The sequence below is a fragment of the Pipra filicauda genome, unplaced genomic scaffold, assembly GCF_003945595.2.
Source record: "Pipra filicauda isolate LSUMZ 115617 unplaced genomic scaffold, ASM394559v2 scaffold34_size3990699_pilon, whole genome shotgun sequence".
NCBI lineage: Eukaryota > Metazoa > Chordata > Aves > Passeriformes > Pipridae > Pipra > Pipra filicauda.
This window is the reverse complement of record NW_024104476.1, coordinates 3756251-3781895: the sequence shown is the minus strand read 5'-3', so window position 1 is coordinate 3781895 and position 25645 is coordinate 3756251. Positions and strand designations below refer to the sequence as shown.

The 25645-nt window shown below is 40.2% G+C and overlaps 1 protein-coding gene and 1 long non-coding RNA gene across 2 annotated transcripts in view; one reads left to right on the top strand and one right to left on the bottom strand.

Moving 5' to 3' along the window:
• Nucleotides 1–865: 865 nt before the first annotated feature.
• LOC120323827 lies at nucleotides 866–22797 on the bottom strand. Its single transcript, XR_005564700.1, has 4 exons — nucleotides 22235–22797; nucleotides 3779–3850; nucleotides 1597–1755; nucleotides 866–952 (listed from the first exon to the last, which is right to left on the bottom strand). It is a non-coding gene; the product is annotated as an uncharacterized LOC120323827 (long non-coding RNA).
• A 497-nt stretch (nucleotides 22798–23294) lies between these two features.
• Nucleotides 23295–25645, top strand: part of JMY (junction mediating and regulatory protein, p53 cofactor) — a 70948-nt gene continuing 68597 nt past the window's right edge. Inside the window, exon 1 of the mRNA XM_039384382.1 lies at nucleotides 23295–24407. Within this exon, the coding sequence (XP_039240316.1) occupies nucleotides 23568–24407 (840 nt within the window). The 5' untranslated portion in view covers nucleotides 23295–23567. The remainder of the gene's footprint in view (nucleotides 24408–25645) is intronic.

Genomic DNA, 25645 nt, shown 5'->3' with positions numbered 1-25645 from the left:
TCAGCTCATTGGAGACATGAAGAATTTCTTCACTTTATCTTTGCTGAAGTCTTTCATACGTTTGAAGATTTACATACATTCCTTGTTTCTCTCTCAATCGAATAGACCTTGTTCATTCATCCTTTCCCTGCGGCCTCTGAGTCTATAGTTCATCATAAATCCAGAGATCACCTCCATCAGATCTCTTCCTATCTCTATGCTTTTTTTACCTGCAAGCAGAAGTGAAGATCCAGAAGTGAAAACCCAAAGTCTTTGCTATCAAAGAATAAATCTTTACTCATGAGGCTGAATGTCAGGACCCTCTGTGTAATCTCAGGTGTTGGCCTGATTATTTGTAAACCACAGGAATGCAAGGAGAGGGTTATTGTAAAGAAGGAAATTTGGGAGTAACAAAATTTACAGAAAACATAACTTTCTTCCCTTGTTCTTTTGAAGAGAAAGTTTTCTAAAAATCCTACCAAATCTGACATCCTCAGGTACCAAAATTTCTTTCTAAAGCAGTTTGTGACTCTGCCTTCTTTTTCTACACACACAGTGGCAGGTTCAGTGACATTTTTTAAATCTAAACATCAAAAGAAGTGGATTCATATATCTATGTTGTTCTACTCCATGGACTTCATGAAATATTGAATATAAACTAATCTCATTTAATCCTGCATTAAGTATAGACACCATTGAAATAGGATGGGGAGAATATTATCATAAAATATATTATTTCAGCAACTTGCTTTGCTACAAAATTCTTCACTACCTTTCCTTTATGTTCCACTTTATTGAGAGAGATGGTATTTGTCATAAATTTTATGGAATAATGATACTAAATTTTGCTAATGGTGTATACTATACCTCTATATGTACAACTCCTGAGATAGATAGCAATCAATTACATCCCAACATTAGGAATCTGCAGATGGACTTCCCATATATTTTGGTCAACTTCACCTCAGAGCTTCTGTGTCCAGTAAAGTTGAATATATGAAAAGAAAAACAAATTTGTATAATAGGACTTGATGCAATAATGGTGGACAGTAGTTGCTATGAAATTAATTTCCAAGCAGGTTGAGAAATGTGTGTTTGGAAGGTAGAAGCATGACTCTTATCTGACAATTAACAAAGCAACAGCAAACACCCATCAAACGAAGCTTTACAAGCATTACAAGTTGTCTCTGGGTGGTTCAAAAGTGTTTTGCAGCATTCATTTGCAAACATTTACATGTCATTGTTTCAGTGCAATTGAAGAGAGAGATGAAGTGACAAATGTAATGTGGGAGGGAAATTCCATCATCAATTTTTATTTCTATACAATCAATCAAACAAACAAACAAAAAATAGGTCAGTTTCATCCAAGAAAAAAACAAGAATAAAAAGACTCAACAATAATTTAGGTCAAGCAACAGTGTTCTTCAGCCCCATAAAGAAAAGCTTGTATGTTTGTATGAATTATGTCAGCTAGTATGCTGGAAGATCCTGCTGGCTCTTCCTACAAACATTTCTGCAACAAAGCACTTCTCAGGAGCATCACAGTATTTCAGCTCCATGGAAAATCAAAGATGTGTCCTTTGAAGAAAAAGGCTTTTAAAAAATCATATTTCTTACTATGTAATTTCTTCTTAGCTTTTTTCTGTATGATGAAACCCCAGCAAAGTGTACTTTCCAAAGACAGGCCTGTAGCAAGCTGTGTGAATGCTGCCTCCAGGCGGCTCCGTGCATGCATACAGCACCGGGTAAGGGAGAACCTCAAATGGCTTCTCAGGCCTGTGTATGCAGACAGAAATCAGAACAGCTGTTAATTCCTACTTAATTTCAGAACAGACTTAATTACACCTGTACTTGTTACTTAATAAGGAAGTGTTTTCTTTACAAGAACTGTAAAAGCTAATTAAATCTCCAGTTGTCTCAGTCTTATTTTACTGCCAGAATAAATGGACTGGATGGAAGTTTTTCCTTGAAAATAGCCAGATCCACTTTTATTTTAAACAATCAAAAGGCATACAATGTAGACAAACATTTTAAATTACAAGGAACGGGACAGTGGAGAAAAAAGCTGGAACAGGGACAGGATAGATGCAAAGAGGCACTGTGTGCAATATTAAATGCTAGACAGCACTGCATCTACCACACAACAGGGCAGAATTTAGATTTGATAAGCGTGAAAAGCTGTGGCCTCTGTAGCCACTGCTTTCTGCAAGGCTAGACCTTGCCAGGTTTCATTCTGTTATCCTGGCAAGACTGCCCCATAACTGAACAGCAAACTGAGGCTATGTTCTTTAAACTTTCTACTGTTTTTCCTAATTCTTCTATTGGTATGAGCATTCTGGTCTCAGAGAAATAATTTAATACTGCTATGCCTGTGTTTAATGTGACTGGTTCTGCTGGTTCTGCTGGGCAGACAGGACTCTTAAAGATAATTAGTATTTGCACCATTGACTTGAAAGGCAATCTGCTTTTTTTTTGGACCTGACGCTGTTCATACTCCATTCTGCTCACACTCATACAGCAGCACAAAAGGGCAGAAAGTGGATTAGATGTGTTTGCCTAGAAATGAAGCAATCCTTGTGTGTCATAAAGATGATACACCTGACTCTTACCCATCAGCTTCTTCCTACATGTGGGAATATAGAATATTGCAAAGGTGTGAGAGGGTAGCCAGGACAGTTGCCTTTGATTAGAAAATTAAAATAGTTCATCAGTCTTGTCATGCTAGCCTGTGGAAGGAAGGCTGCACACAAGTATGAAAGTAAAGAATTAAAATCAGTTTATGCTTTACTTATGCTGAAAAGAATTGTTAGGAACTGCCCAAGGTGAAACAGAGTAGGAACTCAGACTTTTGATTTTTTACTTGTAACTTTTACCAGAATATTTAGCTTAATGCCCTAAGGTATTCCCAAAAAGCTGTGTCCAGAAGTTGTCCTCAGCTGGAGATAAAAAGCACATAGGAGTATGTCCAAATAGTAATTGCCAGCACTTTTCAAAATGTATGCAGAAAATTGACTGAACAAGGATTTGGCCCTTGGTCCAAAGCTTCACGCATAAACCATTCAGAAATCTTCTGCAAACCTGATTAGCTATTCTGTTCTCACTAATATATGCAGAAAAATCATAGATCTAAATTACTATTTCCTTCGGTTACTAGTAATTTGGCATATCACACAGGTGAGCATCCAATGCTGACAGACCAATGTGTTTCACTCCAGACCTCTGGGCTGGTGTGAGTCCCTGCAGCACGGCTGAGTAGCCAGGATCAAGGCAAACAGACAGTCGCCTAAGGTAGCTAAATAAAGCAGAGGTTCTAGAAGTAAGGATGGATTGCATTCATTATTGGGTATGTCTTACTGTTCATGGCTCAGCTTAATAGTCTGGCTAGAACAGGATCTGTTTTAGAAGGGTGTCTGGTTAACAGTTATTTATCTGAAGCACAGAGAGATTTTTGAGTAACATAGCCTACTCCATTTAGTTAGCTGTAATAACTCTAATAAAGCAAAGCTCTTTCATACTTTTGTCCTAATATACTGGCCTCATTTCTAAAATTAGTGCCTAAATGTGTGTTGTGCATGTGACAAACTTACTCATTAATTCAGTCCTACTGGCATCTATAGCTATAAATGGTCCTTTGCAGACACATCTGGTAGAACATTCTTAAGTTTTTTTCTACATCAATCTTCAAAAAAACCAGCAAAAGTCACATTCATTTAGAGGAGTACACAGTGACATTTTTGTTTTAATCTTCATCTATCTGATTAATGGAATCTATTAAAATAATAAAATGCATAATACTCACAGCTCAAGATTTCCTTGCACAGGAAAGACAGTAATATTTTCCACATGAAACCCCGTTGTCTCTCAGTGGTTTCTAAAGGAAACAACAGAACAATGCAATTGATCACTCAGAACAGTGAGGACCTGCTTAGAATACAGTGCTTTTGGTTCAGAATAAATTAACACTTAATTATTACAGTTAACTATTTGGTTAAACCTAAAGAACAGCACGATGCCCAGGAATAGTTTTAAACAATGTATTGGTGAAATGCCAATTTGGTCCTTCCATCCAGTGTCTGTTGTCATTTCCTGTAGAGTGACAACGAACTTCGAGTTAGATGCTGGCAACAGGTCCCAGTGGATCCTGGAAATGTCAAGGAGGGAAATGCTATAGTAAAGAAATTTTGAAATTCAGAAAACTGGCCTCAGTGTTTAGAAGCGTTCAGTGTTTGCAATTTTGGATTGAATCAATGTGACCCTGCAGTTTGCATGACCCAAACAAAATTCTTCACTGAGAAAAGAAAATAAGACTGGGATTCATCATCTCAAATAACATCTATTCTTTACAGCCACTAACAGCACAAATAAACAACAAGCATGTAGCAGAAGGCTATGGAAATGAAAGTGCAATTTATCTGAAGAGGCTTATATAATTAGATTACATTTATATAACCTCCTCTCTTGCAATGCCTCAGTGCTCCATATTCTTTTAAAGTCTTTAATTTTACAGGAAACCAGTGAGGTAAAAAACTGCTGACCATCTATTCAACATCTGGGAGGCCAAAGCAAAAGAATGAAGAGGGGCTACATTCATACTGGCTCACGTTAAGTCTACTTCACTATAAACACTTCCTCCACTGGTGCCACCGGAACCTGGATCTTCCGGCCTTGTAAAAACAGTGTTCTGAATTGCTGAGTGGCACACTCTTAAACCTCGATGCCACAGCAGTTGCAAAACCAAAGGTTTGTACTGACAGCAAGTGGTCTGACTATGGCCCTAAAGAGCTTGTCCATTGTCATGCTGAGTTTGAATTTGAACAGAAAGTTGTCATTGGATACTTCCCAAGTTCCACAGGCCAGGCAGGAAAAATCTGAAGAAAGCAGAATTTCTGAAAGTAATCTTTTAATGTAATGGCTATTTAGGCAAGTCAGAGGAAAGCACCGTGCCCTTGCCTAGTTTCTTAAGGTCCTATAGGATCTTCTGGCTGAAGCCCACTTTGCCCTGGGATTCCTTTTTCCCAATAGACAATTCCCAAATTCCTTTTTCCCTCTGCTCCCTGTGATTCTTTTTTTTTTTCCATTTAAGAGACCAAGAGCCTCATTTTCAATTCAAGTGAAGATGATTATAATTGATGTGAATTATGCAAAGCCTTTTGTTGTTTTCCATTCTGGCTCATTCAAAGCTTTGGATCTGAAAACCACTCCATATTGCTGTTCCAGGTCTGAATCTGTAGAGCAATACCATTTCTAGTTTCAGAAATCTTTGTCTGGTTGATCATATAAGTAATTTTGATTAATATGAATATAAGTAACTACATTTAAATTTGAGTCCATGGATGAATACCATCAGATGAAACTGTCCTTTAGTAAGTCCTTTGCAATCCATAAATAACTGCTGAGAGCCAAACAAAGGCCCTTTGTGTTATTGCACATTGGAGCCAAAAATGTTCTTGAAGCAAAGTTTGTTTTCAATATAATTACATACAGCTCACACATAAAACAGCTTGTTGTGCTGAAGCCAAAAATGTAGTCCTTTAGATGCTATGAACATCCTCATCTATAGTAACAATAGAAACAAATGTATGGCAAGACCATTTATGTTTCACTGGTTCCTTTTCTTTTATTTGATATATTACTTTTTGTCTAAGGACACAGTCCTGCAAGAATCTTACTGCTAGCACAAATGTCTGCCTGTACAAACAGCCTCGCAGCACTGGGAGTTCAGTCAGTGAATTCAGGGCTGTTTTGATATTTTTTGCAGTAGTGCCTGTTACTGATCCTGACTGGAGACTTAAAAATCTTCAGAAAATGTAGCAAATATATTTTAAAATACTGCAGAAGAAGTTGAAAATAAATACATAGCTTTGGGGTTTTTTTATATTGTGTGTCCTAAGATGTATTCAAACTTTCCAGTCAAAGTTTAAATGGTTGAGATTTTACTGTAGGAAACTGAATATGCCCTCAGCCATGTCTATCAGCTGAAGCATCCTGTCAGGATGGTCTATTTTGAGACTCTTCCACAATTAAATAACCACTCTGAAGCTAAAATAATGGAAACTGGATCACCCAATGATACTGGGAGAACCAGACAAGAAATTACTATAATTCATCTAGGAAATTTTGTTATTTTTTTCCTTAGCCACTTGCCTTTACATCCCTGCATCCTTCCATTCCACAGTATAGTGACTATAGAGCCATATGCCAATAAGATCCTAATTCTCCACTGGCTTGCTCTTGTATTTCAGCATTTAATATCTTTCTTTTTGAGAGTACTAGTGGGAAAACACATGATGATAATCCACAGTGCTGTCTCATTCCCCAGTAGCATGTTTCTCTGCCATTGTAACATCTGGGTTTGTATGGTTCTGGAAAGAATCTTAACAGAAATAATTTTCCCTGTATACACATTTATAGTCAGTAAAGAGCTGCTTTAGTGACCCATCCCATCCTCATCACTACTCCTAGTGAAAGGACAGAAGAGATGCAATGGCCATGCCACAGTGAGAGGTGGAACGGACTGAAGGACAGAGGTAGCTGAAATACTTCATAAAAATGATAGCCTTCTCTGCTGGTGACAGGTCAAATCCCTGGAGGCCTTAGATCAACATAGCCAACTGTGCAGAGCACAGTTTACTTTGCTAAGAAATCATGAACCAGATGCCACCATGGGAAAATTTCTGCTACTGTTAACAAAAGTCTCTTTCCATCTCAGTTTCTGATTTTTTTTTCCAAGAAGCAAAAGACAGTTCTGACCCTGACACAACCTATACAGTTGGAGTATGTAGCTAAATATTCCCACCAACAGGCTGAGAGTCACAACATCAGAAATCCTTAGTACTCTGATTCTTCTCTTTCACTTTCTCGTACTACTCTGGGAAAGAAAAGTATTCTTTTGGGTATGCTACTTTACCGCAATGTAGTCTGGCATCTAACCAGGGCAGAGTTAATGCTCTAGCTCTAGTTGGCTCACCTCTGCCAGAAGAGCAGCTTGTAACAGGAAGCAGTGACTATTCAGGAGCTCTGCAGTACATTTTAGTGGTTTCTTTGCCCCCTCCCCTACTACCGCCTGCATCTGCTTACACTTCATGCTCTCCTCACTCTACTGGTAGCAACATCCAAAACCCTTTTGCATTTCCACACATCCAAGTAGGTCAGACCAGTCTTGTCCTAAATCTCAATCTACATAAATGCAGCTGGGAAATCATAGAATCATTTGGGTTAGAAAGGACTCTTAAGATCATAAAGTCCAATCGTTAAACCAGCACTACCAAGTCCACACTAAATCATGTCCCCAAATGCTACATCTACATGTCTTTTAAAGACCTCCAGGGATGGTGACTCAGCCACTTTCCTGGGCAGCCTGTTTCAGTGCTTGACAGCCCTTTCGAGCAAGAAACTTTTCCCAAAATCCAATCTAAACCTCATATCATCATGTTGTCATATTAACAATGGCAACACAAAATTGTGACACAGCATGAAACAAATCCTTCACTGGTTCAGAAGCTTCTGGCTTTGACGAAAATAAGCAAAACTCTGGAATGTGTTTTTCGGTAGCACTCAAAGACAGAAGCTAAAAAGAAACAAGATGAAAGAACATGTATTACCTAGGCATACACAACCTAAAATCTAAAAATTGCCTGTTCATTACCTTGCAGAAATGTAGATTCTAAAAAAAATAAGTGAATGAGTATGTAAAATACAAGGTCCCTACCCATGATAGATAATATCATTGAATTGAAAGTATAACTTTACCTGTTCCATGGTAAGGAACATCACAAAAGAACAGATTATTTTACTGGTATAAAATAGAGCTCATCATCAAAAAGAAGACTAGCTCCAAGGACCAATGTGCATTTTATATTTACTGCTATAACTGCTTGTCTAAGCAGTTTCAAACAAGCTTATAAGTTGCACTGACAAAAATACTTCTTCATATGAGAGCCAGAGGAAAACATATACCCAGCCATGAGGAGCATTCTGTGCAAGGGAAGGAAAACTCTCTATACAGATTTCAAATGTGTGTCACAAATAAGGGCTGGCAGTTATGGGATTCAGGAGAGAAGAATCTACAAAACAGCCTTTTAAAATTTAAAATTCCATCAGAAAACAAAACTGAAAAATCAACAAAATAAATTTTTACTCTTGAAATTTTAAACAATGGAAAGAGTCTACCAAAGCAGAACACTTGCAGCAAACTTTAAGGTAATGTTAGACTTAGTCTCAACACACCATAACCAGTTGTATATCTCTGTAAACCAGTAATACACTGGCAATCTGGGCCCTAATTCTATCTTTAGGTACTACCTACCTGCAGTTCAATAAAAACTTCAGAATTAAATAATGAAAATAATAATCAAATTCACTAGAGACCCAGTGGGCAAAATCAGAAAAGCTGACCTGAAATTTTTACTAAAAAATGTCATTAAAATATGTGGCATTTAGACAATCCAGTGCTCACTGACGAGCAATCCTAGAAACAGAACTAAAACATGCCTTTTACTTGGTTTCCTAACATAGAGCTATAAAGATTATTCTGTAGTTCTCCATCAGCTAAGTTCCCATTGAATGAGTCTTTGATCTGTGGGCAATTGCAGCACTTCAATGCAGTTGCTGGCATGATAATTATTTTCCATTCAGCCTATTTCAGGAAACAATTTAGAGGGACCCTGTTGTTCTGCAATGGCTAAAATAGCAGCAAATCAGTCACACAAGGACTAAGCCACCAAGGGTGGGGCAACAGCTGAACCATATCGTCCCATGAGATCACTCCAAGTGTGGGAAATGGCACAGAGGTATGGGATTGATTTGAATGCAGAGCAGTGTGTGTGAGTGCGTCTAGGCATTCACACACACGTGAATGCATATTTTTAACAAATAGAGCAGTGAAGAGAATCTCTGCAGATGCAGACAAATAAGTCAAGGGAAAAAAAAAAAAGCAAGACACTGGCAGTGAAAGAGTGTCAGGAACACGACACGACCATGAACAAAAGCAAAACAGCTTTCGGCTGTCTATGCTGAAAAAAGCTCGGAACTGAGAACAGAGAAATTTGCTCCTGTTACTTGATTTCAAATATACTCATAAAAATATGATCAGCCTCTCTAAAAGCCCTGGATTGCATCAAAAAATACCTTGCTGCATCTTCAGTTTCCTCTTTGAGTGGAAATACCCTACAATTCTTTCCAAACTGATGAATTATTCATGCCAAAATGGTGAAACAATATTTAGCAGAAAATTTGTACAGGAACTGGAACTAAAACCTAAAATCGGAAGATTATCTGGAATGTACCTGCAACTAGTTTAATTTCTGGGGGTTGCTATATGCTTTTGAAATTGAAATAAGAAATGGCTCCAACTACTTGATTTATGAAAATTGCACAATCCTATGTCTGCTCTTTATGTTTATATGAAACCATTGAATAAAATTCAGTTTTGATGCAAACCTATCTCCTTGCTGCCTTCTGTAGAAGCCAAACCGCTACTTCCAGAGTGATGTTTTAGTCTTACCTGCTCCTTCCTCACCTTGCCTATCAGGAAGCAAATTGAACGCATATACCAACAGTGATAGTGAGAACATAGAAGCTGTTACTGAGTGAAATCACTATACTGGAAAAGAAATTATACCTCATATATATTACAAATAATTACAGAATTTTCTTGATTTCCTTTAACAAACAAACAAACAAAAAGTTAAAAAGAAGAAACAAGCAATGCAGTGATTTAATTGATATATTACATTATATTTCACAGTATCTGTGCTGATTGAGGTCCAAACTTATGTACCTGCTGAATACTGGAATATATTCAAAATATTATTTTCCTTCCTGTTGTTATTGCAAGAACTTACAGAAGTTGTAAATGATGCCCCTTCCATAGAGATGACTCCACACTGGAAACAAAAGACTACAATATGTCTCACAGGAATTGGGAAGTGTAGCTAGAAATCAAAAATAATATCTGCAATTGCCAGTGCCAATTGCAAAATGAAAGAAAACAGACGTAAAAAGAATGCAGAAAAGAGTTGATCAAAGATGAAGCACAAAGACTATTGCTGTGATTAAAATTTTAGTAATTTGTGAAGGAAGAAGATAAGAAAATGAAATTCCTTTATCTCTACAATGTATATACTTATAAGAAAGTGATAAGACAACTTGGAACTATTAAAATATTATAGGCTCAAGATTTTAATTCAATTTTGTCATATACCAAAAACACTTTAAGACAAATTACACTGTCTAAGGAAAATGTAGTACAGGAAATATTTTTTTAATCCAAAAGTGTAGTTGGAATTTATTAGGGGCACTCAAAGCAGGCCAAGTGAATACAAAGAATACAAGTGATGGAGATAGACAGCAAGGAGGAAAACAGTAACCAAATTAGGAAGAGAAGAAAAGCAGAACAGGAGAAAAGAGCGACACAATCCTTTTACCTCTTGCTGCAGTGCTCTGAAAGCTTTTCTGTTTCACATCTCTTTCACACTGACCATGACCTACCCAAGGATCTCAATGCTTCACAACTGCAAATTCATTATCGTGAAAACGCATTTGCATCACAGCATATCCTAAATTTTTTCAAACTTCATTTTTCTTGAGTTGATTCACACCTCCATCACTGACTAGTCTGCTAAAATGATTCAGAGTGCATTTTTGAGCCATCAGTCTGTCTCCAGTAAAGTCATCACCACAGACTCCCACCCAGCAGTCTCCTGCCCCTCTACAATTGCACCCTCTATTTCCCCCCAAGCTGCAGCTGCTCTTGTTGATAGAGTTCATAGGTGGTAAATGTATTTATGTGGCTAAATTGAAGAAACTGCTTCTTTCAGGGCAGTGGAAGATCTAACTACAAAACAGTCCCCAGCCCTTAGTTAGGCACCAATTAATTCCTCCTGGGCCCCAAAACGCTTTTGTCTTCTACATCAAAGGTACAATAGCTTCCATTGCTTCTTTGCCCTTTTCAAGCCACAGTATTCCAGCAAAATAAGTTTGAAACTGCTCATTATTTCACAAGAAAAATGTTTATATTATTTAAAAGAGTCCTAACTTTTCATTTTCATAATGAAATAAAAATGTTTTCCTCTGACGTTTGAGAAAGAAAAGAAACTGAAAATCCAAACCCCATTTTCTTTGCATTTCTTCTATCTAATGTCACTGAAAAAGCTTTTATTTCCAGTCAAACTGAAGAAGAAATTTGAATAAAAATGAAAAAAAGTCTTTGGTTTTCTTCCAATCTTTTCATATAATATCAGCTGGCTTTGTCTATAAGCCCAAGGGAGTGAAGGGGCTGTGCCTCCCACCAAGGCCCTGGCCCTAGGGGCAGAAACATCTCTCAAGTTGTCCAAAGCACAAAAGTCCAGCTCAGCTGATATGAAGAAGATATGCAGTAATTTTGCAGTAAACGGGGAACTACTTAGTAGATTCTAGGATGGAAATGAAATATCTAATTAAATATGGGTGAAGAGCACATTTGCTACTGGCTGAAGAGAAACACAGGGATTGTGTCCTGTGTGGAAGTCCAGCCAGACCCACTGTTTTGAAGATGAGGGAAAAAAAGAAAGGTAGAGAGGTCATTTCGTTCTAAAAGAGATGCAACAAAATAAAAACTAGATAAGGTTTCATGATTTATTTTTCTTTTTTTACAAACAGTGTAGTGAGGCACTGGAACAGGTTTCAAATAGAAGTTGTGGATTTCCCTTCCCTGTAAGTGTTCAAGCCAAGGTTGGATGGGACATGGAGCAACATGGTCTAAAGGATGTCCCTGTACCATGGCAGGGGGCCGTTGGAACTAGATGGTCTTGAAGTCCCTTCCAACAAAAACAATTCCGCATTTGTCTTATAAAGTTAAGGTTTCTTCCCAAGGTAAGGAAGAAAATGGTTAATGAGACGTAGTTGATGTTTACCCTCTACCCATTTAAGCTCAAATAAAAGTGTAATGGTTCTTTAAAGAAAACACAGTCGGTGGCATGACAAATCACAGCATTCAAAGAGTTATGCATGGCTCTCGAACTGTAATAGGAATAGCTGCTTATATTATCTGATTATCTGATATTCAAAGGCATTTGCCCTGAGAGAAGCTCAGACAGGGAAACAACAGCCAGAAAACATCAGTGTTCAGCAAGCTGCCAAACAGTATTATCTATACAAATCAGAGAAAATTAAATCTAGGAAGTTCTCCAGGTAGCCATCAAAGGACCCCAGAAAGATTGTGTGGCAAACACACCCTCTGTGACCCCTCTGGGTCTTGTTTCCTCAGTCCCAAGAAACACATGGACTAGAGCAGTGCCTAGATAGGGTGTGCGCATGACACTGACTCTTCCTCCAGCTTCAGCAAATGCAGCTGCTGGAAGACAACTTGCATTTCTGCCATCATGTCTTTTCATTTGTGCTCCTCTTCTTTCCCAATGTCTTCTTCATTCTGGTTCTCCTTGCTATGCCTTCAGCTTATGTCTTAGTTGGCTAGATCACTCTTTTTGGCAGCACTGATGCAAGACTAAAAGTGCAGACAGGAAGGTAGAGTAAAGCAATGCTTTTGAACAGGTAAATGGTTGTAAAAGCCAAATCTTGAAGTCACCCTGTGCTATCCTCAGTCTCCTCTAACAACACTGCTGTAAATTAAAGTCAGAGCAGAAACAGAAGATGCATTTCCTAACTTGGCTTTTTTCGCCCCATCATCCTAACTTCCTCATCCAAAAAGAACAGTTATTACCATCTTTAATACCACCTAAAAGGCTGCCAAATAGAACAGTTTCCCTTATCATAAAATACAAAACCAAACTAACAGCCAGTACTGCAGCTACAGAGAGAGGAAGTAAGCTTTCCCTGCTTTTTTCTTTTCTTTGTGACTAATAAAGGTTTAAACTTCTGGGGTTCAGATTTTTTTTAGATGTGAATGCTTGTTGACAGATGTTTGGGTGGCCAGACTTTAATTATTCCGTATTGTACAGTGGGTCATATAAATAAATACCTTTGACCCTCCTGACTAATTTGTTCCAGTAAAACAGGCTTAAAGTTTCTAATTAATACTAGATGCAACTGTCATCTCTCCATCCCCCACAGATGACTCATTAAACACTGTGCCATTGTTTCTTCATTATTTTCTTTTTCCTAGTACTCTTCCTCTCACTGCTTAGCTGCCATTCCTTGGATTACTCCCCCATTCTCACTAATTTAGGAGCCCAAACCATCTCTGCTCTCCCTAAGCAAGAAGCTGCTCCTACCCTGATATCCTTTACTGAAGTGAAAGGCAGTCCTTTATGCTAAAATTCAGAGTCTTTCATTTTGATTATATAAACCTGATAAAACACAAGATGTTTTTTTACAACACTTGAGGCCCAAGTGCCTTATTATGGTTCAGGACATTCATGTTCTTGACTTCAAGATTCTGGTTTACAACCGGGTATAATTTGCTACACTGCAGCTCTACCCCTGCCTTCTGGCCTCAGCAGCCACTGCAGCATCTTAAATTCTTCTCACAGCATCACTCTACATTGTCTTCTGAGTAGACACTTTCCTTGGAAAGACTCTCTATGCATGTCAGGCTCCCAGGCATCCATCCTCTTTCAATGTATTATTCCCTACTAGTATCACAGATTCTAGCCAAATATAGAGCCAAAGCACTTGACCCAGTATTGAAACTGCAGAAGGTAAATAAGTTAGACAAAAGGAAACATTTTCCCATCAAAATTAAATGTGTGTAATAGTTCACCTGAAAAGACTGAGGAATCTTTGTTGTTGGACAAATCAGGAAAGAGACAACATGAGTAAGTTATCTGCAGTGGACTATGTTCCGGGAGAATGGATGTTCTGCCTTATCTGTTGAGGTCCTTCCCAGACATAGCTCCTGATCCTATAATACAAGTAGCAGTATCTGAGTTCTGTTCAAGCAGCCACTTAAAAACTGCAGTCAAATTACACCAAGGCAAGCTCTTCGTAGTTGTTTAACAAAAGAAGTATGTTGCCACCACCTATGGCCCCACTGCCCTTTTTATAACAGTCTTTTTCCAGATTACTTCCCTCTTTCTTAGTGCCTGCTAAGAGAGCAAACATGTCACGAGAAATAGCAGGAATATTTGCCATACTACTTGGAACGAAAGAAAATTCAGGGTAGTAAAGTCAAGCACATAATGTCTGTAAAACATAATGACAATGTAGATTTGAGGGACTGTGGAGACACACTTAGATTGCTGTAATAAGGAATTACAAATTAACTACATGGAAGGTAAACTTTCAAGGAGTGAGAGGGCATTGAAACTTTTCAAGTTGCACAAATTAAAAATAAGATCCTGCAGTAAAAATTAATTTTCATTCCCATATAAAATAGATTTATAAAATAACACCCAAAATTCTCAGGAAAATTCCAAATGCAATTTGTGAAATTAAAATGAAGTGGTGCTAGACAAAAGCATCAAAAGGCAAGTCTCCTGTTATTAACAAGGTCACCAGTGAAACAGGCATTCCCAGAAAAAAATGATCAGTATCTCACTGGAGCAAGGGTAAACTAAAGACGATGTGATAGAAATTCTTGATTCAAGATGTTAAACTTCTCTACCATATCCAATAAAATATAAATACAATGCAGCTGACTTGAAATAGTTGCAACTGCTGAAGTTCTTCAGTAAATCCATTTCTGCCAGCAGACATTCAAAACTTTGACTGAAAACTCTCAAAATACAGAAGAGGTTGAAGTCCATCAAGTCTCAAAGAAAATAAGAAGCCACTACAAAAAAATGCAATTGTTAACTACAGGAGAACCACTGATATTTCAAATAAGCAGAAAAAGAGTGATTAATGCATAAATGAGTTTTCTGTGTTGGTTAAAGTCAAGGAATTACTGTGCAAAATAAACAGAGCCATCTTTCAGTGTTCAACAAATAGAAAATAACAAAATCATAAAGAAAACAAACTTTATGCTATCAAAAAGGATCCTGTAAACAGTGTAGAGAGAAAGTAATAGAATTTAAAAGCTACTGATGCTATCAATCAATAATATTTAGAAAGAGCATGATTTTCCCCAGCTATATTTGTCTAATAAAAGACTTATCTCCCTTATTTTAACCACTGTTACTCTCCTTTTTTTATAACTATGGTTATGACAACCTGAATATATCCAAAAGGAGTAAATATACAGAATATAGCTTTGATGCAATTTAACATAAAGGATTTGCCACGGTATGATGACAAGAAATTACCAACAGGAACTTGAATAACTCTGAATTCTCTAGACCTTGCATCAACAGCAAAGGATGTTAAGATGTGTTTGTCACATAATGTAATTCTAGGAATAAAGACTGGCTGGAAAAGGTGTCAGCTGCTAATTAATGACAAGCACATGACAAATCATTAATAAAAGCTATTCCTATGGATGACCAGTTTCTCTGCAAAAGGAAACAAGACCACAGTCACAAAACAACTATACAATACCATAATAAAAATTGGCTTCTTTTACGTATGCTATATTATGTTAAAACCAAACTGGTGACTGTTAAAATATATAATAGCTTGTACAGTCATCAGGTTTCATTTCAGTAATATCAGGTTTCATTTCAGTAATGTCAGGTTTCATTTCAGTAATGTCAGGTATGGAGCAAATTTATTGAACAGATGCTGATAGTAAACCTTAGTAACAGGCAAACCTGCTAGCCTGAACTAGCAACACTGAAGTGCCAGAGTTGTAGCCCACTGCTGGGTATGCCATGCTAACACGGTCTTCTGAGATAACAAGGCTTATATAATCCCCACTCATTGCTCTGTCTCCCTGCCATTCCACACCTAATAATACTTGAATTTGCTGATCAATTTTTTCACTGAATTGCAAAGTAATTCAGATTGCATGAGTTTAACTGCTGAAGAATCCAGAGATAAATTAATTTCAATGATCATAAAATGGTTTGGATTGGATTAGATCTCAAGAGGTCATCTGGTTCAGCTCATGAAGCATCAATGGATAAATACATTTTTCTCTAAGTATCCAAAAAACCCCTGCCATAAACATACATATACATGCATAGCTTATGCTTTCATCAGCTGACTGACCAAACACACGTGTATTTACATAGCTTTAGGTGAGTCATAGCACATACTTATGCTTCCCCAGAGGGGACGGCACCTTGGGGGATGTTGGGTGAGTTAGGACTTTGAATTGAGGATACAGAACATAAACCTGTAAAAAACCAGCTTTGAATATTCTATTGCTCACAGAATAAATTGTTTGCCTGAGGCATAAATGTAAGAACTGAAACCAATAAGACTTATTAAATGGGCTAGAGAATAGTAGCATAAAATCTGACATAGGTAACCTTCTAATTTCAGTTTAAAAGGCCATATTTAATTTCTGCCTATAAACAACTTTGTAAAGTTATGATATGGACATTGTTTCTAGTCCTGAAGGGCCCGCAATCAGAAGGTGAATTTTTGAGCAGAGTTTGAGATACTGCTTAAAAGGAAAAATATTTATTTCTAAAACAAAAGCTTCTTCTCCTTTTTTTGCAAGGCTGATTTTCTTTCAGACCAGCTATTCACCAACAATCACGTGAAAGTAACAAAGACTCAAAGAAACAACGACCCTGTACAAATGCTGAACATTATTCAAAATAGCAACCAAAATTCATCTCTTCTTCATTACTCGCATTTGAACTACAAATTATAGCTCTGTATGATCTCTCTTAGACTTTGCTACTCTTCAAAATCTGATCATCTGAATTTAAAGAAGGATTTTATCCATCTGCTGGGAACCATGGAGGCCCCTCATCAGAAGATTTGTACTTCTTTTTATCAGGACTATTCCGCTTTTCTCAATGCTGGCAGTGGGATCACATGGAATTTCATCTGAAGATGGAACCAGATGAAGATACCATCTGTTTCTCCTGCACTGAGTAACTGGATCAGAGTCAAGTATGTAGCAGCTTTGGGTGTAGCTTTTTCTACAGAGAGCAGCTGATGCTATCCAATATTTCTCCAGAAAAATTTAATCAGGATGAGAACTTGTTTGGTAAGTGAAGCTAATGTCAGGCCTTCTACCACTGCATAGAGGAGAACACCTCAGATCTCCTTGATGTAGGTGTCATCCTGACATGCTTTGATGTGAACACTCAGGAGGAAGGCTTGCCTGTACCATCAGCAGCATCAATGTGACCTTTCACTCCATAAGTTGAGTTTGTGCCATTGTGTAGAGTGTCCCCATAGTATTCTGGAGAATTTTGTTGCCAGACCTTCTCACTAGTTTGCATTTCTTTACCCAGCAGGCTGTTGTCTGTCATGAACTGTCTCCAATCTCACTGGATCCCCAAACGCTCAAACACATATTTGCCAAACTATTACTGTTACCATTAGTTATTTCTGCTCAAAAGCTACTAAGGCTTTAAATTTCACTCCAGCCTGCTGAATGTGCTTTACTAGGAGACAGAATTTCAAAATGCCTAGGAAAATACTCTGTGCTTAGTAAACATCATAGAAGTCTAATATTTTGTTATGTTCCAAAGTCTGTTAATACTGGCATTAGTTTGCTTTCTGTTTTAGTCCCAACTCTGCCTCTATCTGAGCACACTCTGTTGCTCTGTGCCAACTAAAAATGAATTTTCTAAGATGTTCCTCTTCAAAGGCTTTAAGTATGTCTATACTTCATATCTTCAGAGATATGAAGACTGTCAAGCTATCACAGTGTATCAGGGATATAGAGGATGACACCTTCAAAATATCTCAACTGTTCTCTTGTGATACATTCCACTGATTAATCAGGAGGCAGACTGTATTCGCTGCCACAGGAACCATAATTTTCTTTTTTTAAGCTTTGTGTAGGTATTTTATCTGTTGTAACTTGATGGTTATTCTGTGGTTTGTGGCTACCCTGCCTAGTTGCAAATGTTCTTGATTGAGTTGAATTGTAGATGTGGCTAAACATATTGCTTCCTCTTTCCTTGAGTAATATTTTCCAATGCTCCACTACAGTCTTGGTATTGCTGCATAGCTCAGTACTCCGTATTCAGAGACAAGAAGGAATCTTCTTTATAGAGCAGCATTTTGAGATTCCTCAGGAATGACTTATGACTGGAGCTTTTCACTCTTGTCCTAAAAGAAAATAAGACTTTCAGGAAACTGTTTGATAAAACTGTCTTTGTTTAATTCTGAGATATTAAGCATGACAAAAAGTATTTTTTATGATAGAAATATTTCTTGCATTTTTGCACTTCAGACAAAAATCAAGTTCTTAAAAAAAATTTGCATTTATCAAAGCTCCAAATCATTCTTTCTGTCATCAGGGTAATTTTCCCTATCCCTGTGTAGTTGCACGGAACATGAAAGAGTAAGGTTTCTGTAAACAAACAAGTTGACAAATTGCTTTGTAAACCACTAAAAGAGCTGCAAGCACCACCACTCCGAAATCATCCAAGCCTGCAAGACAGGACTATTCCAATTGCCTCTCTTGTTGCAAAATATTTTCTATCTACCACAGAGACTACTGATAACTTTAATGCAATTTAGTAAAATTCCTATTAAAGTAAAAATTAGTTAAATGGCATGTTTAAATTAGAAACCTAGGTTTTTGCATCATCTGAGCTTTCAAAGAGGGATTCTTGAGTATTATCAACATTATATTAACTCCACTAAGTTAATTTTGCCTTTCACTTGAACAGACAAACTAAACATTGTCAGTGTACTTGTTTGAGTAGAAGGAAGAAGATAAACTTTTATGAATCATTCCTTTCAAGGAAAGATTGATTTATATTTAAGCTACTGTGTCCTCTCAGCAGTAAAAAAGAGATTACATGTTCATTTTATCACACATTTGTAAAGCTTATCACACAGTAATAACTCCATGTATCCTACAACTGCAATAATATTTGGTTGCAGAAAATTCTTCAGTTTAGAGCCAGCATAAATATTCAAGCTACACAGTTTTCCTCCATAAAATGGATAGGCTATCACATGCACTGCAGCTATACTGGTTCTGCTGCACAATGCAATTTCTTGTCCTTTGAAATTACCCCAAATCTGTTCTATTAAATTTGCTAAGGGTAGGCACTTCCAGAAGTGCAGATACAACTATTACTAGACAGTAGGCTTTTGGGTGGATGTTTCATTGCTACTAAGATGTCACAAAGCCAACAGTGCTTCTAGGCAGCCAGCTTCTTGTTTCATTTCATCCAAACAGAAACTCAGAAACACTACTAAAACTTTTGCCAGAAAAAAAAAAAGACTCCAACTAACAACAAACAGACATTGCTATTTGGCTTGCCCACATTAAAATTTTAATCATACTATCAAACAGAAAACTACTGAAAATGCTTGTCCAGCATAGCTGTTTAGAGCACAATACTTAACAGGAATTTCAGGACACCTAAACCTACTCCTGATGCTATGGTACTTTGAAGCATGCTATTAAATATTTCACCACTTTCATCTCAACTCCCATAAGGAATTGCGTAGCTGGTTAGCTGAGAATTCTATAGTCTTGTGTTTGGACAGAAATCATCTTGCCACAGCAGTTGTTTGGAATTGATCAAACTTTAAACTAGATTTCCCAGATGAGATCTGCTTTCTCAAGAATGTTTTGTACTAAAGCTAGTTTATCCAAAGTGTTTCAAGTATTCAGATCCAGTCAGGTATAAATTTAGTTCAGACTGCACTACACTGCAGGAGTCACAGACTAGGTGCTGGAATGGTTGTACAAACACTTACAGGACTATTTCTGTTCTTGTTCACAACATTAGCATGCAGAAGACAATTTAGGTAGCATCAAGTGAGATCACTTTGCAGTGGTTAAGGTTATTCAAGCCACAGAGCACCCAACCTTTTACACCCAGCAATTACCAATCCACCTTACACACATGCAAGTAAGTGTGTATGTGCAGTTCCATAGTATTTCATCCCATTGCCAGTCCGGTTCTGCTTTTATTATGTATGGATCTGCCCAGGTAGGCTACCTTTTCTGCCATATTTGGATTCTGTAGTTTCATTGTTCTCCCAGCACTGGCCTGCACTGAGATTATATCAGAGAACCAGCAGATACAAGCTCAGGGAGATCATACTGGAGGGCAGAAAAACTTCCAGTTAACTCCTGGAAGTTTGCAAACCTACTCTTTGCTGACTTACTAATTCAAGATCTTATTAAATATCATTGCTTGGAGATTGCCCAAGGATAGCAATGACTCAAAGTACTCCCTGTCTTAAAAGTTCTGGTGCTTGACCCACTTCTTACAAAGAAATAGGACATCAATTGAATTCCTAACCTTACATTTCAGCTCACTGGTGACAGGAGTCTCGTGGCTCTCAAAAAGCTTTGGATCTATAAACATAATAATCCAGCTTGTCAGCTAAGTAACTGGTACTTCCAACAGCCCTGTTGGTAAGGTAACCAGGCCTCTCATGCACGTAGTTTCCGTGATAGCAGCAGGATCCTCATGTGCTGAAGTGTCATGTCCTCGGCAGCAGCATGGCAGCAGTTCCCTTCTCTCTAGACAGCTTGGTTTTTTTTTCAGAGACACTCCCAAGTAGTTCTTTCAGTTGCTGCAAACTTGTCACCTTTTTAAAGCAGGTGAATCAACAAATCAGGTGGATTGACTGCTACCTAACTCACTTCTGCTTAGTGCTGAAGGGAATACCCCACCAAAAACTCTGTTCAGACGCAATTTAGGTATTTTAGAATGCAATCTTAATTTTTTTGCTGGTTTATTCAGTAGAAATCAGTGACGTATTTCCTTTAACTCATTCAAGAACAATTCACCAACATCTGAAAAGACTACCCTTTGTATTTTATGAATTACAAGTTATGGATGCCCCCCATACAGAAGTTACTATGAAGGCTACTCAGTGCTTATTGATGCTGTAATTTTAAGAAATTGCTATTTCCTTCCACATTTTTCTGTAAGGGTACAATTTTAGCAAAGTATAACAGCTACAGAGAGCTGATGGTATGACTTTGCTGCTGCCTGAAAACAGGCCTATCAGAAACTTGATTGTAGATGAATCTTTTTCAGACTAGTTTTCACACAGCTCCCAAATGGTACATTTACCTAATCCCTCCTTTAAATCATACTGGCTTGCCCCTCCGCTGTCTAATGACAGCCAGAATAATACCACTTTGAAGACCTCAGCCTCTACAGTAATATACTTGAAATACTAGGACTCTCATCCTTTGCCTGATAAGAAATTTTGGATCCATGTTAAATTTTCTTAAGCCTGGAGATATAAGGAGAGATATACATTGCTGCGTCTCCATTGTTTTTTCTTTCTTGCATTACAAAAAAAAAAAAATTGGGCTGCTGCTTACATTTACCTCCAAAAAGTTTGTTTAGCAGAATCACAGAATCACAGAATAGCTAGGGTCAGAAGGGATGTCTGGAGACCATCTAGTCCAACCTCTCTGCCAAGGCAGGGTCACCTAAAGCAGGTTACTTGGGAAGGTATCCAGGTGCGGTTTGAATGTCTCCAGATGGGGAGACTCCACGACCTCCCTGAATACCTAGCAGAAAGATACTATATTTCCTCCACCGATGTATTATTCTTCACATGCTTGCTTGGCCACTCCTACATGTGGTATAATCAAATCATTTTCACAACATTTCACAGGTGCTTTGATCTGATGCCAACATATACAGTAATAGGAAAGAATGCTGCACTCCAAGATGTACAGTATGTATCACCTTTAAGAACAGAGATATGGTCTGTCTTCTGGATGCTGAGTCATAATTTCCTCCCTTTTTTCTAACAGCTATGACTTTGGGTATATTCTCCTGTACATGTGATACTGCTTTGTTAATGTCCAGAGAATGCTGGAACTGCCAGAGGCCCTCCCCAGACACTTCATCCTTGAAGGATGGTATGCTTTAGAAGAAGGCTGTGACTCACTCTTGCTTTTCTGGCAAATGCAAATGAAAATTTTTTATTTCCCCAGTGCTTCCTCTGATTTAGAGCAGAACAACAATATCACTGATGGGCTGTATTGGGTCTGGCTGAGATGAAGTTCATTTCCTCATAGCAGCCCTCACAGTGCTGTGCTATGCACTGGTGGCTAGAAAGGTGTTGATAACACAGTAGTGTTTCGCTTACTGCTGGGCAGTGCTGGCACAGCATCAGTGCTGTCTCCCCAATATTCTGCCCCTGCCCCAACAGGCTAGGAATGGGTAAGGTTCTGGGAGGGGACACAACTAAGGCAGCTAACCCAAACTGACGAAAGGAGTATTCCAGATCATATGACATCAGCTCAGATATAAAAGCCAAGGAAAGGAGGAGGAGGAAGGGGGGGGCATTTGTTATTTACAATATTTACCTTACAGTGCAACTGGTATGTGTGCTGAAGCCCTGCTTCCCAGGAAGTGTCCAGACATCACTTGCTGATGTGAAGTAGAGAATAAAACCTTTGTCTTCTGAGAATGCAAACTTTTGCTTTTGCTTTAGTAGACAGCCTTATCACAGCCTATGAGTTGTCTTCCATCTGATTTTCTCTCCCCTGTCCAGCTGAAAAGGGGGAGTGACAAAGTGGCCTGGTAGGCACCTGGCATCCAGCCAAGGTCAAACAACCCCACGGGCCAAAGCATATTGTCTACTGGTCTTATTTTCGGTGTAAGTACTTTGGGACTGTTATAGTAAGAAGTACTTTCTTCATTTGTACATGGGAAGAAATGGGATATCCCAAAGGGGACTAGGAAACAGGCCCTTAAACTCAGAATTACTGGTGACTGATCATTCCTTTGAGACAAGGTTACGAGAGTTGCCTGTCCTGCCACACTGAAACCTGTGTGCTTTGTAATAAACTTGGAAACTTCGGAATGCACGGCAGTCCAAAGAAGGACTGGCCAACGTGAGCACAAAAGGCCACGTCTCAGTGCAGTTTACTTCAGCTATGAAGTACGCAATTGCCCGAGACTGCTGGGAGCTTGCCCTTGTCGCCAGGTCTCGTAACAGAAGCTGCGCACTTTCGCAGGCTAACCAGAACTGCAAACTCCTGCTGCACGAAGTTCGCCGTCCGGCGCTCCTGATAACAAGTCTTTTAAGTATTCTCCTTAAATCTCTAGCCAGAATAAAGCCATACAACAGCAACTAAAACCACGCTCGCCCCTCCGGCCCCTCCCGGCGCGCGTCGCCCGACGCCCGCACGCTTGCGCTGGCGTCCTCAGGGAAGGGGCGGGGCGTCCTCCTGCTCCGCCCACCGCGGGAGCGAGAGCGTGGCGGTTCCGCTGAGGAGGGGAGGGGCCGCGGCGCGAGGCTCCGCCCGCCTCGCTCCGCCAATGGGGACAGGCGGCGGCGGGGGTGGGGCCGGCGCGGGTCGCGCGGGGGGCGGGGCCGGCGCGGAGTTGCCGCAGCGCCGCCGTCGCTTGTAAACAGATCCAGCCCCACGTGACGCGCGCCCGGTACCTGCGCGGGGGCGTCGGGCATTGTCCGCGCTGGTACCGGCGGGACCGCGCGGGCAGCGGCAGGAGGCGAGTCCGCTCCGCCCTTCCTCCCCCGCCGCTCCGGTGGGGAACCAGCGCACCCCCCCCCCCCTCCGGCCGCTAAGATGGCTGGTAGTGGGCGGTGAGGCGGCGCGGGGCTGCGGGGCGGCTGACGGGACGGTAGCGCGGAGGGCGGGAGGCGTGTTCCCGTGTGCGGAGCCGCGCGGCGCCATGTCCGCCTTCGCCTTGGAGGAGACGCTGGAGGCCGACTGGGTGGCCGTCAGGCCGCACGCCTTCCAGGAGCGGGAGAAGCACAAGTTCGCCTTCATCGTGGCCTGGAACGAGATCGAGGGCAAGTTCGCCATCACCTGCCACAACCGCACGGCGCAGCGCCAGCGCAGCGGCTCCCGCGAGCTTCGCCGCGGCGGACCCGAGACCGCGGCCGCTCCCAAGGCCGGCGGCCCCGCGGCGCGCAGGGACGCGGGGCCGCCCCGGGGCTGCGCCCACGCCCGGGCCGAGGCGCTGCCCCAGAGTCCGCTACGCGCCAAGTGCAGCCCGGCGCGGAGGCCGCAGCGCGGCCCAGAGGCGGCAGGTGCCCCCGAGGAGATCGAGGTGCTGGAGCTGGGGAAGGAGGACGCGGCCGCCGCGCTGTCGCTGCCACCCTCGCCCCCGCGGGCGGGCGAGCCGGGCGCTCCCGACGCCGAGCCCGTGGGGGAGGAGTGCAGCTGGGCCGGCCTCTTCTCCTTCCAGGACTTGCGGGCCGTGCACCAGCAGCTGTGCTCGGTGAACTCGGAGCTGGAGCCCTACCTGCCTGCCTTCCCCGAAGAGCCCTCGGGCATGTGGACGGTTTTGTTCGGAGCCCCGGAACTATCTGAGCAGGAGATGGACGCTCTCTGTTACAAGCTGCAAGTTTACTTGGTCCACAGCCTGGATACCTGTGGCTGGAAGATCCTTTCGCAGGTGCTCTTCACCGAGACCGATGACCCCGAAGAGTATTACGAGAGCCTGAGTGAGCTGCGACAGAAGGGGTACGAGGAGGTGCTGCAGCGGGCCCGCAGGCGAATCCAAGAGGTGAGACTGGTCCAAATGTCTCCACTTTGGTGTCACCTTTAGTTTAATCTGTGACATCTTTTTTCAGTCGTTGTCTTCCTTGTTCTTGTTGTCCCGTTCCTTAGTGAGAAAATGAGGCTTAACCTTTCCAAGGTCTCTGGGGCCAGGATTTAAAAAGGTGCAGATTTCCTTACTCATCTGAGTGTGGCTCAGTACTTTATTCTGTGCAATTGTAGATGTTTCTGAACAAGTATATGATGGATTTGGCAAGATCCCATATTTTTGTTCTTGTATTGCCTTGGACGACGATGTGTTGGGGTCTGAATTTTTCTGTTAAATAGAAGCAGCAACATGTGGTGGTTGTTTTGGCAGTGCAATTTAGACATTTGAGGCCAAGAAATTCTAGGTTCCTCTAAACTCTGGGTGTTGAATCTGGTATTTATATAGTGAGATGACGTTTTCCAGTGAAATTGGAGTAAGTACAACTTTTGTTCAGCAGATAAGTTCCTGGAGTGAGGATTTTAAAAAAACAAGCTGTCTGACCCTAGCGGTTATTTACTGTGTTGCTGTTGGTAGTGTCTGTCAAGACTTGGATATTTCAGGACACGCCATGTCTTTCCCGTACCCTGTATTGTTTAGACAAAGTAGTTGAGAATTTCCTGCTAACTAACTTGTAGCATAAGCGTGTGGGGATTTTTCCACTTTCTCAGTCTTCGTGGACTGAGGTATATGAGGACCCAGATTTCCACATTATAAAAGGAGAATGTTACGCTTGTTCTTTTGTTTCAGTGGCCTTGGTCCAGAATGTAACAGGATCTGTCTAGATGTGACTGTGAGTATGGATCACGTTAGGCAATTCTTTATTTTTGCAAACAGCACATTAATTCTGTTGTATGGATATAAGTCAAGTTTGGCTGCTTCAGCTACCTGCATGTATCCTACCAACAGTGTGTTCAAAAATGTGTAGTGGCGATTGCTTTTTCCGCGATGCAGTGCAAGCATATCTCCTTGCTATCTGTTTTCGTGGCATAATTTTTTGTCTTTGTAGAATTCAGGCTGAGTTTTTCTTTGGTGACTGGAGTTAGAGTATGAGAAAATTGTCATGGTAAGAACATCCAACTTATAGCATTGTTAGCTAAAAGTTTATTTTTAAACTGTTGCGTTAGGGTATGTAATTCTGATTTTTCTTTTTCTTTTCATGTCTATTTAAAGGGCTGAATTAATTCTTGATATTGGGTATATAACTGGTTATTAGTCTG